Genomic DNA, 14,904 nt, shown 5'->3' with positions numbered 1-14,904 from the left:
ACCATAATAATCTTCAAATGCAGTTGTATTAATCTTTTTATTCAACACATGAAAGCTAGCATTAATCCATTTATCAACAAACAGGGAACAAAATGTAATCAAGGCAACACACTTCCCAAGTGAGTCATTTGGGATGAAAGGATATTGAAACGTTTCGAATATCGTCCCGGGGCAACATGTTCTCTACAACAGCAGATAACAGAATCACATGTCAATGTGAATTCTCTCTAATTAAAATGAACACAGGAAACAGCTGTATAATCAAGATAGGCCTTAAGGCATGACAGTAATTTGTGGCCTCACTTAAGATGAGCATCTTAAGCTGTGAACCAAAGGACAGCATTCATCTGTATGTGTGTGTGCGTTTGCATGCGTGTCCTGAGTTATGGGGTCAATTATTGAGGAACCGAATGTGGGTAGTGGCTCACGTGATCAATCTCGCACAGGAATGAAGGATTTCTAAACCATGAAGCTCCCTGAGTTTCTCCATGTGCCTGAAAAAAAAAATCAAAACAGAGATTTATCAAACCAACAGAATTAGGGTTTTTTTTCTCATTTTGATCACACAATGTATTCTGAACAACCAGAGCTAAGAATATGAAATGCAAAAAAGTATGAAAACGTCAGCCAGTTTGCTCTGCATATAAAGTAGATTCATCGGTTATGTGTAATATTTTTGGCAGTGTCTGTACCCTCCACTGTTTTCTGTCTAGAATGTCTTTTTTAGGCTGCACTCTCATCTCAAAGGTTTGAAATCTCACTGTAAAGACTCTGAGAAGTTGAAAGCTCATCAAAGTTGAATGCCATAAGAGTCTGACTCCTCTTTGAAGGACTGTACTTGTTAGATGCTGATTGGGAGAATAAGACGCCTCAAAAACACTTAACCAACAGAGCTCCTTTTCTCAGGTCTGAGCTCATGAACCCTTCATAAATTAAAGATGAAGGGAAAAAACTTGATAGTTCTTTAGGTCAATAAAAGTATAAAGGTGCAATCGGTACATGTTTAAAAGAAACTCTCTCTCACATCCGTAAAAGTGCTTGTTAACAGCCGTAAAATGAGACTAGAATATAAACAAATGTCAAATGCAACAAACAAACATGTTTATATCTGAATCACATCAATTAGGATGCCTTTCTTATGCCCTTAAACTGTAGATCTGACATTTTTAATTCATTATTCATTCAGAAAGTTCATCATCTTGTTGAGGTTAATTATTTAGAGGCATTATCTTTTCACCTTGATGTTTCCTAAAGTATCACTGCTGTATAAGAACATCAGCATGAATGTTAATCAATATAATGCAGCTGACTGCAAAAGGCAAGTCAGACTTAATTATACCTGGGCTCTATTTTGCACAGCTTCCCAAGGGTGATGGCTGCGTTCTGCCGAACGGCTGCTCTTTTGGCATCTCCAGCGGTGTGGCGTAGCAGCAACGGCACGCAGTCTGTGCCCAGGAGGCCACTGGCAGCTCCATCCACTTCTAAGCAATGCCCCATACACAAAGCTGCATTCCCCACCACCAACTCGTCAATCCCACCCAGGAGTTTTCTCAAAGTGTGCAGCCCTGAATGAATAAATGTGTGTAGCACACAAAGTCACCGTAAGGCCATAGAGCTTAAGACATCTTATTGAATCCAATCCTCTGCCTCCCTGGCCCTCAGAACTCACGTTTGTCAAGCTTAACCAGCTCCTCACAAGCCTGTGGGATTGAGGCAGTACAGACTGTCAGGACTTTAATGGAGTATCTGGAGCTCATCTCTCCTCCAACCTGACCGGACAGACACACAAGCAAGTTTCAGTTAAATCTCTATAATTGCCAACGCAAATGTAAAAAAACAACAACAATACAGCTGGTCACCAGAATACAAAAATGTGTAATGGAGGCAGTTGAACTCTTTAGCCCTGTAAAGCCTGCTATTTAAAAAAATATATTGAAGTAAATAATTCATATTAAAATATGCATTGCATTTAGGTTTCTGTCTTTGTGTTATGCACTTTGAAACATTTATGTTGATCTAATTTTAAAAAGGAAACTTTTTATTTTGCTTTGTGGTTATTAAAAACAATTTCAATGTGAGCAAAACCAGACAGACAGAATGACAGACAGACAGACAGACAGACAGAATGACAGACAGACAGACAGACAGAATGACAGACAGATAGACAGAACGAACGACAGAATGACAGACAGACAGACAGACAGAATGACAGACAGACAGACAGAATGACAGACAGATAGACAGAACGAACGACAGACAGACAGACAGACAGACAGACAGAACGAATGACAGACAGACAGACAGACAGACAGAATGACAGACAGACAGACAGAATGACAGACAGATAGACAGAACGAACGACAGACAGACAGACAGACAGACAGAACGACAGAATGACAGACAGACAGACAGACAGACAGACAAACAGAACGAACGTTAACTAATTATTTAAATTAAATTTAGGTAATTTTGGAAATTTGGCTTTTGGGCTGATTTAAGTCAGTAATTATTTATAATCCACTGGTCCTATGCTGGGCTGAGAAGGTCTTTTCGGTAGTGATTTGCATTGCCAATTTAATGCAAGGGGCCTAATCTCTACCATCTCCAATATATTATATCCAATTTCATTTGACTTTATTTCCTTACAGACTCTATTTCAACAACTAAAACCTGATATAGGCTCCACCTTCAGAATCTTCAGCAACTTCTTCACTATTCCATTCCGCACAACTTCCTGAGTGGCATCAGAAGACATCGGGAGGAGAACGCTCAGCAAACCTGCAGCTCTCTGAAGCCGAAGACAAAACGATATGTTTAATGCCAGAACTCCCATCATTAGGACAGATAAGACATTTCAACAGGATAAGGCTGTACTCCGATGTATTTCAAGGCGGCTTGTCAAAAATGCAGTTCAAGCTGTATCACAGTAGTAAAACTCAGTCAAACCCATAATAAACCCTTTCACCTTAACTGTACTCAGAGAAACAGCCTGACTGGAGAGATATGAAGCGCTAAGGCAGCAAAACCCAAGCAAACAACCTGGAACCTGATTTACATAGTCAGAGAAAATAGTCCCCAATAGGGCCTGGGGCAGCTACAGTAATCACTATGTAAATGCTTCCGTGAATGCAAAATCCTTCTCTTGGGGATGTTAGCCATCTAAGGACATCCATATATTTAAACTTCCATTTTTGATCTTGTATAACCCATTTATGTAAATGTTTTGTAGAGATCCTCTAGAGATGCGAATGCGCAGGGTTCCACAACATCCCACATCCTGCAGGATGAACATTTTAATAATTAATGAGCAGAAATCTACAGTTCAAACGTTCTGGCGGCTCCCATCATCAGGGGGTGGGTTGAGGCTCGCTTTGGCCTTGGTAAAACGAATCAACTCACTGTGATGACGCCTCCAGAGGAATCGCTCAGCAGGTCCAAGCACCTGCTGCTGGCCTGAACAGCGTGCTCCTGTGTGTTGAAAGAGAGCCAAAAAGTATTCTCTCCAATTTTCCTTTGCTGTTTCAGACATGATTGCAACATATGGAGAGAAAAGGCACTAGAAGAACATTCTGCCTAGCCAAGGCCCTTTGGCTACAAAAGTGCTTGATGTGTTGGATGGGGGCTGGCCAAAAGCCCAGAATATTAAACTTCTGCTTTACCTGGACAACTTGAGAGGGATTTGAGGCTAAGTTGATCATCAAACCCAGGAGGGAATAGAGGACACTTCTACATTCACAGGCGACGCACCGCTCCTGCAACCAAAACAGAGCTTTATCTTGACAGTGCCGGAAATTAAATTCATGTCCTTTTCTCAGTTTTAGCGTCTGTGGGAAATGGCGGTTTCACAGCTCATGTAGCAAGATAGCAAAAGGAGCTTAAAAACAAACCTTTGAATCAAAATTCCCAGTGCAAGACATCATACATAATTCAGCAATGTTCAAGGACAGAGTATTTGGGAGCTTGGTTGTGATGTAAAGGGTTATCATCTCTAAGATTACCACTGCTTGAAGAGAGCATCTCCAAAAATGTTCACGTCCTGCCAGATTTTTATTTATGACATCATCCAGAGCCATGCTCCCGATCACAGAAATCACAGAAGCCAGGATCTTGTCGTCAGCTGTCATGATATTTGACTACATGGGAAAAACAGTATTAGCCACATTTTGGACTATTTTTTTTTTTTTTTTTTTTTTTGAAAGATTAACACTAACATTACTTTTATTCAGGAAGGATCAACACTGACAGTAAAGAAATGTTTCTTGGTGAAATCAGCATATTAAAATTAAGAAAGAAAAAAGTTTGGTAACATTTTAGTTTAGGGCCCCATTCTCACTATTGACTAGTTGCTTATTAGCATGCATATTACTGAATATTGGCTGTTTATTAGTACTTATAAAGCACATATTAATGCCCTATTCTGCATGACCATATTCTACATCCCTTAATCCTTCCCAATACCTAAACTTAACAACTACCTTAATTATTAATAAGCAGTAATTAGGAGTTTATTGATGCAAAAGTTGTAGTTAATAGTTAGTTAATAGTGAGAATTGGACCCTAAACTAAAGTGTGACTGAAAGTTTTTCAGTATAACAGGATAAGCATTATAAAGTACCTTTATAATAAGAAACAGCTCTCATCATACTAGTATTCATATGATGAGTACTAATACTAATCTTATCAGTAATTGGATGTCTACATGGACTGTAATCTATGTTGCATGTAGCATATTTGCATGCTGCAGTATGGTAAAATAATATCTTTGTACGTATGACGGAAGACATCTCAATGCTAAGATGCATAAAGGGTCTTTGACCAATAAAAAAAGGTTTCTTTAGTAATTATGTGACTGTATGTTATAACAAGTCCTACAAGGTATATAGTCATATGTCTTCTAGTTGTAAAGCCAGCAATGTACAATCCAGTGCCAAAATGTCTGATAAATCAGACAATAAAGCATTAGAATATGATATTATGATTTAGAATATTATAATTATTAAGAAGATGATTATAAATGATGCTTCATAATCACCAGCAGATGTTCAAGAGGAAGGGCAAAAGCTGTTGTGAAGATCTCCCTTGACTGAATCTTAAATCTGAAAAAGAGAAACAACAAAAACAGCAACAAAAAAGTATTAAATAAAGAAATTAGCTACTTAACAAGAATAAAGCTTAACTGACTAAAATCCTCAGATAACCCTCTTGTTGTAATGCGCAAAAAGCCGTGGGGGCAAAAGATAAAAATGCGTTATAATGTGGTGGGCACTGATCCAAGCAGATCTATGGCTGCAAATCTCACGTTGGTGACGTCCCACGCACAACACGAGACAAGACCAATATGGCTAACCATCCTTATCTAGAAACAAGAGAGCGGCTTGAATTCACTGAACACTTTTCATTGACTATCTATCAAACCATTCTCGTTTCCTTTTGTGCATGAAGTGGCTGCTTAATTCCATCTCCTGGTCACCGGGAGCACCTTTCTCTATCTGAGAGCGGTGAATGACTAGAAACGTCACTATCTCACAGAGATAAATGGAGGGATTTGTGAATGTGATGGATTGTTTTGTCTTAAATGTGTTCACTTTGCGTTCTCAAGGGACCTGGGTTGCTGAGCTGAATGAATTTGAATGTGTCTCGATTTAATATGCGCAAGCGACTATGATGTATGGGAATCTGCTAGACTCTCAGGTGGACTCAAAGATTTTGTAAAAAGAGTCAGTTTCGCGGTTTCTCTCACAGGCATTCATATAGTAAGGGCGACTAAATTGATTGTGCATACTTATTTTCTGCAGCCAAGTTCTCCAGAACTGTCAGCGCCGACGCGGAGCTCGTATCACGGCAAACACAGCTCATCAGGTTCTCAGCCGTTCTACAGGAGACAGATCGCATTCGTTACGGGCTCATTAAAAGGACTTTAATAAAACATGCTATATCAGTAGGAGGCATTCTGCATGCTAGCTAATGAGATGAATCACAGATAGCATAGCAACACCACACTTAAATCAATCTCCTGCTCTGGTTTGTAGAAAAAACAGAAGGTTGGGATGAAATTGACATCAAAGATAAGTCAGTAAAAGCAATACATTTATTTATTTTAAACATATAATATGCACTTTTTGATATAATGAACGAATTATGCTGTTTAAATATTCAATTAAGTGACACAAACAATTATTATTCTAACAGAACATCAGAGGAAAAAAGCATAACCTTTAAGAGATAAAAAATGTATCAGTATAAACATGGTGTCTTTAAACTAGCACCTAAATGCTCAGTAACTAATGATATGTGATTTATTCCTTATTAATCATGTTCTCCGAGAATGTATTTTTATCTTTACCCCTGATCTAAAGCCATTACAGTATTTCTTAGCAGTGTGGCACGCCGATCCATTTTGTTTCACAAAATTAGCCCTGTCTAAATGGCTCATTTGACCTCGTATGTGTTATGTTGTAAGTAATTAATACATGGCACATCATTATGTAGACTGCAATGCAATGCATTCAATATGACACCAAAAATACTGTACGTACTGGCATAAATTAAGGTTGTTGATGAGCACGTCCCTTCCGTGCTGAGTTTGTGAGTACAAGCTGAGCAATTCCAGGCTTTCCCTCTGTATTTCACATTCCGGTGATGCCAACATCTGGACCATGTGTTGTCTAGTAACGGGAAACTCCATCAACAGCAGTTGGTTCTGCTCTGGAAGGAGCACAATTATGGAGAGGGTTTAATAAAGACAAACGCAAATTTAAATGACCAGTTAATGAGATTACCACTGAAGGGCACAAAGTACTTACTAAAGAGACTTTTAATGCGGGAGGCAATAACAATTTCACTGCTAGCAGGCAAGAACAGGATAAATTGATATTGACTTGAATTCGGACATTTCACAAATCCTCATTACTTTAAAAGTAGGGGGGGGAAGCAGAACCAGACCAAGTGGTGTCGATACATTTTACATTTTCCAGAGAGAGACCGTTTAAAAGGATAAAAAAGGAATGTGCAAATGGGATTGCTATTTTTCCCTCAGCAATAGCACCTTTCATTTTCAAGGCTTATCTTACCGTTTTCACTGCAAACTGTCCTCCATAGTTTGACAACGGACTTGCATAGATCCACTGCATATGGATCTTTTGAGTTCTGTGAGAGGCAGCTAAAAACAGAAAGGGAAAAACTGTAACACAGTAAACACACTTCAGTCACGCACTGTAGACCAAATGGAGTTAAAGGGATACAGTAGTTCACCCAAAAAAAAAGCATCCTTTTTGAATGGATGTCCTGTTTCATTGTAAATGCATGGAAAAGAACGACACGCAAAAATCATGTTCAATGGAAGTAGTAGTCATACAAAAGTGTCGTTATTGTTAACTAAAAATAAAACTGAATTGAATCATTGGAGGTTAGCAGCAAAGATATTGGTCAATAAAGTGACATTAAATACATAAAATATATTTGTATTATTCAACATTTTTAATTATTGCATGTTTGTGTAATATTCTGAGTTGACATTTCACTGTTTTTATTCATTTTTAGGAATACTGAATTTGTTTTTGAGCAAGTGAAATAAGTAAATGCATGCTCACATTTAGTCTAGAACTACAATTACTATCATGTTCAGACAGCACAAAACACCTCTGCACTTACTCCTGATTCCCCTCAACATGGGGACAGAGAGGTGTCAGTCAATAAAACAAAGTAACTAACAAAGAAAATCTAACTCGGATATTTTGTTGTAATTTTTTTACTTTACTCGTTACTTAAAATAAAAAAAATCTGATTATGTAACTCACGTTACTTGTAATGCGTTACACCCAACACTGGGAACGACATGAGACTGATGAAATAAATGGCATAATCTTTTTTTTTTGGCTTAACTATCCCTTTAAACAAACATGTTTTATAGATTAGAGACCACACGTGTGCAAACTGTATGAAGCTAACACAGCGAATCTCCCAAACAAACCAATCAATCATTGTCAAACACGGATAAACCCTTTCAATTTCATTCTGGTGTGGAAAGTTAAATTCCAACACAAGACATGATCACACAGCAGAACCAGATTACACATCTGTTGTTTAAATGTATTCAAATTGGTCAATTAATTTTAATAGCATATTTGGCTGGTGCAAGACAACCGATAAGGGGAGAGAAAGCTGCTTGATAAATCAAGCAGCGATTATGCATGCACACTTTATAATACTACAGTAAGTACTATGCACAAAGCCTAAAATTCAATTAATTAAAAAACAACTTCTAGAGCTTTACACAGCCATTTTCAAATGTTAAAAGTACATTCTGACCACAAACTGTCAGGTTAGCTTCATTAGCAACCTTACCTTCTTACAATGTTGTTGCCATTAATGATACTGAATCCATTGTTTAGTCTGAATAATGTCTGCCCAGTACCTGTGAGGGACACCAGATAAGGTCAGTGTTAGTAGGTGTGTAGTGAGAGCCATATATCAACACTAAATCACAGTAGCCAGCCCCAGACACACAATATGCTCCTTTCAAGGGCAAAAGAGCATACAAGGAGAATAAACAAAAGCTCATCAAGAATAAGAGAGCGCTGCCTTATCTACACAGAAGCAGTGTTCATTCTGAGGAAATACTAGAAATTAGTTCACAAAGAGCCTTTCAGGTATCTCACCTGAACAAAACATTGGCACAAAGCTTTCAAACTTGGAGAACTTTCAAGATTATGCTTCACATTGCGCAGGCCCATATTTTACCCTAGCGGAATACTTCTGACACTTTAAATAGCTTTAAATAGAGTATTTCTGTTGGAAAGGACTGCAGTGTGTAAAGTAGGAAGTTCAATTGAAAGTTTGATTTAGCTTGTAGTTTTTTTAATGTTACCTTGATAAGGTAACTTAATATGAAGTATATAACACAAACATGCATGCAGTCCTGAAAAAAATATTATCATGGTTTCCACAAAAAAATGTAGCAGCACAACTCTTTTGAATATTAATAAATAAAAAATTGTTTCTTGAGCACCAAATCAGCATATTAGAATGATTTCTGAAGGATCCTGTGACACTGAAGACTGGAGTTATCATCAGTTAGTTGCCATCACAGGAAAAAATTATATTTTAAAATATGTTCAAATAGAAAACAGTTATTTTAAATTCAAATAATATTTCACAAACTGCACTTTTACTGCATTTTTGATGGAATAAATCCGGCTTTGGTGAGCACAAGAGACTTCTTTCAAAAACCTTTTTTTTTTTTTTTTTACATTTAAAAACATCTGCTGTTTGGATTGTTTTTGTATAGAAATTGAGTTTCAAATGTAACTTAAATATAACTGAAAAATATTCAGTTCAATATTCTCTTCTTTTGTGAGGTGTGACAAATAGCCCTGGTTTCCCTTAGTATATTTTGTCACAATCTAAATATATGATCTGTGCAGTGATATTTTGACACAAGATCACAACCGAACAGACACAAAACTGACAGGTAATTCACGCGTTCACTAACAAAGTCTAAAAGGCTTGCGCGTGTGCTTGTGATAGGACTGTGTCTGTCCTCTGTGGCTGATCATGAGGATTAGTTTCCTCATCATGAACTGCAAATGAACCACAGAGCAGAATCAATGAGCCCTCCGCACAAAATTCCTCACTACTCTCCTCTCCGTATCGATCCCGAGTGCAAGAAATATCACCCTGGTTGCTGGAACAACACTGGGTAAACCGAAGGAATATTTCAGACAAATCTGAGGTTCAACAATGCCGTAAACATGTGCTCGTCCTACCAAAAAACTGCTGGAGTTATGTGATAATTAATGAAATAAACAAGAAACAACAGCAGCATCTAATAAAAAAGGACTCTGAATTAATCATGTGAACTTACAGTCTTTAATAGCCTGTGAGAGCAGCTCCAATCCACCACAGTAGTAAAGATTGATCTCATTGGGTCTATCGAGCTTCTTCAGCAGCTCTGATACTGCCGTGGCCTGTCTCGTTCCCGCTTGTAGCTCTTCCCAAGCTGCCTTTTCCTGGAGAGCCACCTTCTCTTCCAAATCCACTTGTCTCAGATAAGCTATTGCAATGTAATGTATTGTGACTGCTCCATGAACATATATCTTTTTTTGCAAATTCATGTGGAAATACTCTATTAAAATGCATAGAACGGAAATCCATAATGCCATTACTCCTCTGGAAAAGTTCAAAATGAATGTAAATGAGCAAACTAATGTTCTAAAAACTGCTGGTGTAAGCATGTGATGCTTTCTACAAGAAAATGTAGAGAGGGAATTGTGTAAAAACTACAAATGAACGCAGTTTATTCTGGTACAACTGAGAGATACTTGACAGAAACTACATATTCAGGCAGATGCTAAAAGCTAATAACAACACTAGTCCTACTTCTGCTGCTAAAGAATGGATCTAAAGTCTAAAATATTTACTTTGCCTTGCCTTGCCTCAGATCTTCATAGCATTTTTAAATCATACCTTTGACCATCGTCTCCCGCTGTGGCTCTATCTCCAAAACCTTTCGATAGCAAATCCTGGACTGAAAGTGAAGCAATAAAAAAAAAAAAAAACATGATAAAAGGACAGGTGTCAAATAAGGTGAGAAATATAAGTTTAATCAAGCTTTAGGCTTGAAAGGATAGAAGGACTTCTATTGAACGATACATACCTGTGGGAAATCCTTGAGTGCTAGGTGAGATTTTCCCATGTGTATATATGCTTTAATACACTTCTTATTGCACTGTGAATGAAAGTTTTAAATTTTAATTAGCCACTTCAAAACAACAGAAGATACATTGAAGTAATACACTAGAGTCTGTCCTAGACTATTATTTTATCAAAAAAATAATTAAATACAAATTTAGAGGTGAAAACATATATAATATATAATGAACATGTTTTTCATTTCTTATAATTAAAACTCATTTTGATATATTTTAGGGGGCATTAAAATCATCCTCTTCAAAGTATTGAAATATGTGAAAGAAAACCTTAAGTAGCTTAATCTTTTATTATTTCTTAGAAAAAACAGGGAAAAAACACAGAAAATGATATCAGAGAGACTCCCTGTAGATCTTCATTACTGTGTGACAAGATGCGACCCTCTGAAAAACGTAAGAATTTATGAATTGTATTTTAAATGCTTTTTAAATTACTTTTAAATAGTGCTCTCAAATCGATTAATTGCGATTAATCACATCTAACATAAACATAAATGTATAAAGTGTGTGTGTGTGTGTGTGTGTGTGTATACATATACACATATATTTTATATTTATTAATTTTTGTTTAATTAATTGATTAAACATCGCAATTAATCAATTAACCGCAATTAATTGATTTGACAGCACTACTTTTTAATAATTATATGATAAAGATGTGTGCACTAACTTTAGAATAAGAATATATAGATATAGCTAGTTCTTACTTAACTTTCTAAAAGTTTTCCAAAAGCAAAGACTATTCGGCACAGCGCAGAAGGAACTTCAACCCAATTTTCTAGTGCTGAGCAACTATCCAGTTCAATAGAAACCGCTCTATGTAGCCTGCTGTTCTCACCAGACAAGGTAGAATGAAAAACTCTCCGCTTCGGCTGACACTGAAAAATGAGGGGTCATTTCTCTGACCTCTTTCCTACTGATTTACTCACCCTCAGAGCCCACTCACAGTCACTTATGGCCTCCTTATATCTCTTCAGCTTGATAAAGGCCTACATAATACATGAATGTGAGACAATAAAATCACAAGAGGAGAAGTCTCACGGGAATATCAGTTATGATACGGCTCATCTGATTATTGTAGAAGAACTTGTTCTGAAATGTAGAAGTACCTGAGCTCTGTTTGTATAGAGAGCCTGCATGTCACGCAGCTGCTCCAAGCCTTCGGTATAAAATTTGACAGCCGTTTCGTAGTCACCTTGAGTGAAAGCCTCATTACCCTGCTCCCTTAACGCTGCGGGTCAAACGAGGACACAGGAAATCAAGACGTTGCAAACTAACAGTGCAAAACTGCCCAAAAACTGGCCATTTCGCTCTCAGGCTTCAGTATACACACCGTTGGCTTTTTCCTCTTTCATCTTTCTTCTATGATGTCTCTCTTCGGCATCTTTCTCTAATGTCCTCAAGAAATTCTCTGACGAATCGAAGGGTACAACAAACCGTTGCAAGATTTATAATAAAAACACAAGATGTGAAGATGAAGGTAGCAAGTCTGTATTGATTTATGAATCATTTACAAGACTTCAGGGGCAAACATTCAAGTTTTATACCTGAAACCAAATTATTCAACAGAGACACAGAAGTCTTGTCAACTGCCGAACACAGAACATATAAGAGACTCAAATACCCAAACCTACCTGGATTTTGAGTTGATTCATTCTGGATGTTCTGAAAATAAGGGGAAACACAGTGTAACTGTAGTTGAACAAAAAAAAAAAGACATGTTTTTTTTAAATATTAGGTATGAATACAAAGAAATAATTCAATTATTATTGATAATCTGAGAGTCTGTAACATGTATTAAAAATGCAATAAAGGGTGTTTTATTCACAGTGTTATATTGTATTACATGTTTAATAAAGATACTGTACCAGGGACACATTTTCAGATGAGGGATGTTTGTTAATAACCGTCTTATTGATTGTGGTTTTACATTGTTCCACCTGCTCCAAAGATGAGATGAATTGATCTGCCTTCGCAAGTGCTTTCTCTTGACACGACACATCGTTGGAATTTAACTCTTTTACTAACTCATCTGCAATCAGATATCAACAAACTTCAATAAAAAAGAGAGAAAGAGATTTAAGAAAGAGTCCCGTCCCGTCAAACTGACTTAACGTGACGTTGTATAATTAAGATACATTCCGCTATAACGCAAGAGTCGCGTGAAGATGGGTTGTAAACAAATAGCACTTACCTATCTGGTCAACATTCCTCAAAAAGCGTTCGATATCGTCGTTATCTTGCAAAGTCATGCTTCAAAACGAGTTCACAAAACAAAAGGAGTTTAGTGAAGAGAAGTGAGCATAGACGGTATATAAACATGAGGCAGTTTTGTTTACGGAAGTGTATCCGTAAGCATAGCAACAATAGCCATGTGCAAATGAATAGTTTGCTCCTGCTGGAAGATACTTATAACTACATTACGCGGTCAAAATATCTGTGACGATCTTATATCAATTTAAACTTTTTTTTTTTTTTTGTTAAAACGAATGTTTAGTAACGTGAAAACACCACCCTTTCCCCTGTACAATGACAACCACACACTCATTCTGTCAGAAAACATCAAATGAATGTTGAAATATTGATAGCCTACATATAAAGCTCTACTTTATGTTTTAGGGTTTATGGCAGATGAAGGTGCTCCACGTATTCATGAATATAAGCAACGACTGAGATGTAATTAAAAAAAAAAGAAGGCATACTTACACACAGATAAAAATGTTTTATTGTGCCTTTCTTTTTCTAGTTGTTACTTTAAAACATAGGCTACTTTATTGATCCCTAGAGGGACATTCAGTCACAAAATAGCTCTGTATTAAATGTAGATTTAGAAAAACGCAACTATAAAATAAATGTAATGCAATCAAACAAGACAAAACATGAGTACAATGACATAAATGCATATAAGTATTTGGTAAACAAGATTGTGAAGCTGCATTCTGAGACATCCAAGAAGTGCTAACGGGCTGTCTTGTACTTTTTATAGAAAACAGACCAAGACAGAAATGGTTTATTTGTTGCAGCTTTAAACTTTCATCATTGCAATTCTGCCCTGAGCATTTTGCAAAGTTAAATCTATTTTAAACTCAAAGCTTAGGCCGTTATTTTGCTATATGCTGCATATGCTTGTCTTTCATTTTATTTTAGTCATAATCTAATACTGGTCTCATCTGGTGGGTCATGACCCTAAAATTGTTTGCAGGTCTGTTTTGATACGGTCACGGACAGTGTGTATGGATTTCCAGAGTTATTAAAGTCATAAATGTAGCCAGGTTTTTTATATTTTCATCTTTAAAAAATTTAAAGGTACATTTATAACACTATTATCTTGGCATTAAATAAAATAAATGTTGCTGCGAGGTTGTATTTTAATATTTTATTACACCGGCTGATAGTTTTACTTAAATTTGTCATATTTTGTCTTTTTTGACTGCCGTAATTAATACCTATCGATATATATTTTATTTTTTAGATAGGCGTGGAAACACCATCATGGTTGTTTTCTTCTGCTATTGGAACAAATTTATTATAATTATAGATATACTATAAATATAAAGTTATATTTAATATTTGTTACAAATATAATTTATTTTAGCAAATTCACTTTAAATTATTATTTCCTGTATTTTTCCTGTTTATTTTTTCTGAATTTATATTAATTATATTTTATATTTCTATATTATTTCTGAATTTCTTCATAAAAATGTCATGATGATATTCTCATTCAAATATCCCTCTCCCAGTTTTTAACAAATTGCATCCTGGTTATCATCAAAGTTTGTGTGTCCAATCAAACTGTATGTTATTTTGGTGCAAATTTGTGCAAATTTACTGTTACGATAAGGCCGTGAGATGTCCTGCAGTATATGACATGCCTTTGAAAGCTGGATTTATCACTGTCAGAAAGACAGTGCTGTTCAAAGTTAAAGTGTCAGTTCATGTAGGAGCGGCATCCTGGCTGTCTGGGCCGTCGCTGACTGACGGGTCGGTGTTGATGTGGTTGATCTCCAGGCTCTTAGGAGACTCTTTCAGGAGACTCTCGACCTGGCGGAACACTGAAGCCTCTCTGTATTTGTGCAAATGCCCCAAAACCTCCTGCCCAGAAAACAGCACACAGTCAAGATCAGTCCTATCCTACGGCATCTGCTACATCCCAGTGAATTACTTGGCAACAGCTATACTGAGAACGTAAGGGGCG

At 36.7% G+C, this 14,904-nt stretch overlaps 2 protein-coding genes across 4 annotated transcripts in view; both read right to left on the bottom strand.

Moving 5' to 3' along the window:
- Nucleotides 1–8: 8 nt before the first annotated feature.
- On the bottom strand, nt 9–14,801 carry ttc12 (tetratricopeptide repeat domain 12). Of its 3 annotated transcripts, XM_079887105.1 has the most exons (22): nt 14,582–14,801; nt 12,901–12,959; nt 12,575–12,738; nt 12,341–12,371; nt 12,040–12,117; nt 11,816–11,937; nt 11,636–11,695; nt 10,655–10,726; nt 10,465–10,525; nt 9,863–10,051; nt 8,344–8,413; nt 7,071–7,159; nt 6,537–6,705; nt 5,783–5,872; nt 5,033–5,096; nt 3,999–4,133; nt 3,660–3,752; nt 3,400–3,468; nt 2,687–2,788; nt 1,670–1,769; nt 1,340–1,565; nt 9–494 (listed from the first exon to the last, which is right to left on the bottom strand). In XM_079887105.1, the coding sequence occupies exons 2-22, from the start codon at nt 12,956–12,958 to the stop codon at nt 425–427; spliced, it is 2,112 nt and encodes a 703-aa protein (XP_079743231.1). In that variant the 5' UTR covers nt 12,959; nt 14,582–14,801; the 3' UTR covers nt 9–424. The 3 variants fall into 3 exon arrangements, with proteins under 3 accessions (XP_079743231.1, XP_079743230.1, XP_079743229.1); XM_079887104.1 differs by lacking the exon at nt 14,582–14,801 and having other exon boundaries at nt 12,901–14,063; XM_079887103.1 differs by lacking the exon at nt 14,582–14,801 and having other exon boundaries at nt 3,400–3,516; nt 12,901–13,228.
- Nucleotides 14,392–14,904, bottom strand: part of LOC307167802 (uncharacterized protein) — a 28,211-nt gene continuing 27,698 nt past the window's right edge. The window contains exon 32 of the mRNA XM_079887102.1: nt 14,392–14,801. Within this exon, the coding sequence (XP_079743228.1) occupies nt 14,643–14,801 (159 nt within the window). The 3' untranslated portion in view covers nt 14,392–14,642. The remainder of the gene's footprint in view (nt 14,802–14,904) is intronic.

This window comes from Squalius cephalus, assembly GCF_949319135.1.
Source record: "Squalius cephalus genome assembly, chromosome: 11".
Lineage (NCBI taxonomy): Eukaryota > Metazoa > Chordata > Actinopteri > Cypriniformes > Leuciscidae > Squalius > Squalius cephalus.
The sequence above is the reverse complement of the archived record's forward strand: the minus strand, read 5'-3'. Positions and strand labels throughout refer to the sequence as shown.

What these genes read in the sequence shown, in the direction of transcription:
- ttc12 (XM_079887103.1), bottom strand. Translation starts at nt 12,958, where the DNA reads ATGACTTTGCAAGATAACGACGATATCGAACGCTTTTTGAGGAATGTT. An exon ending in GAGGAATGTTGACCAGATAG is followed by an intron (nt 12,739 to 12,900) that starts GTAAGTGCTATT and finishes ATCTGATTGCAG; the next exon opens with ATGAGTTAGTAAAAGAGTTA. An exon ending in GCGGGAGACGATGGTCAAAG is followed by an intron (nt 10,052 to 10,464) that starts GTATGATTTAAA and finishes ACATTGCAATAG; the next exon opens with CTTATCTGAGACAAGTGGAT.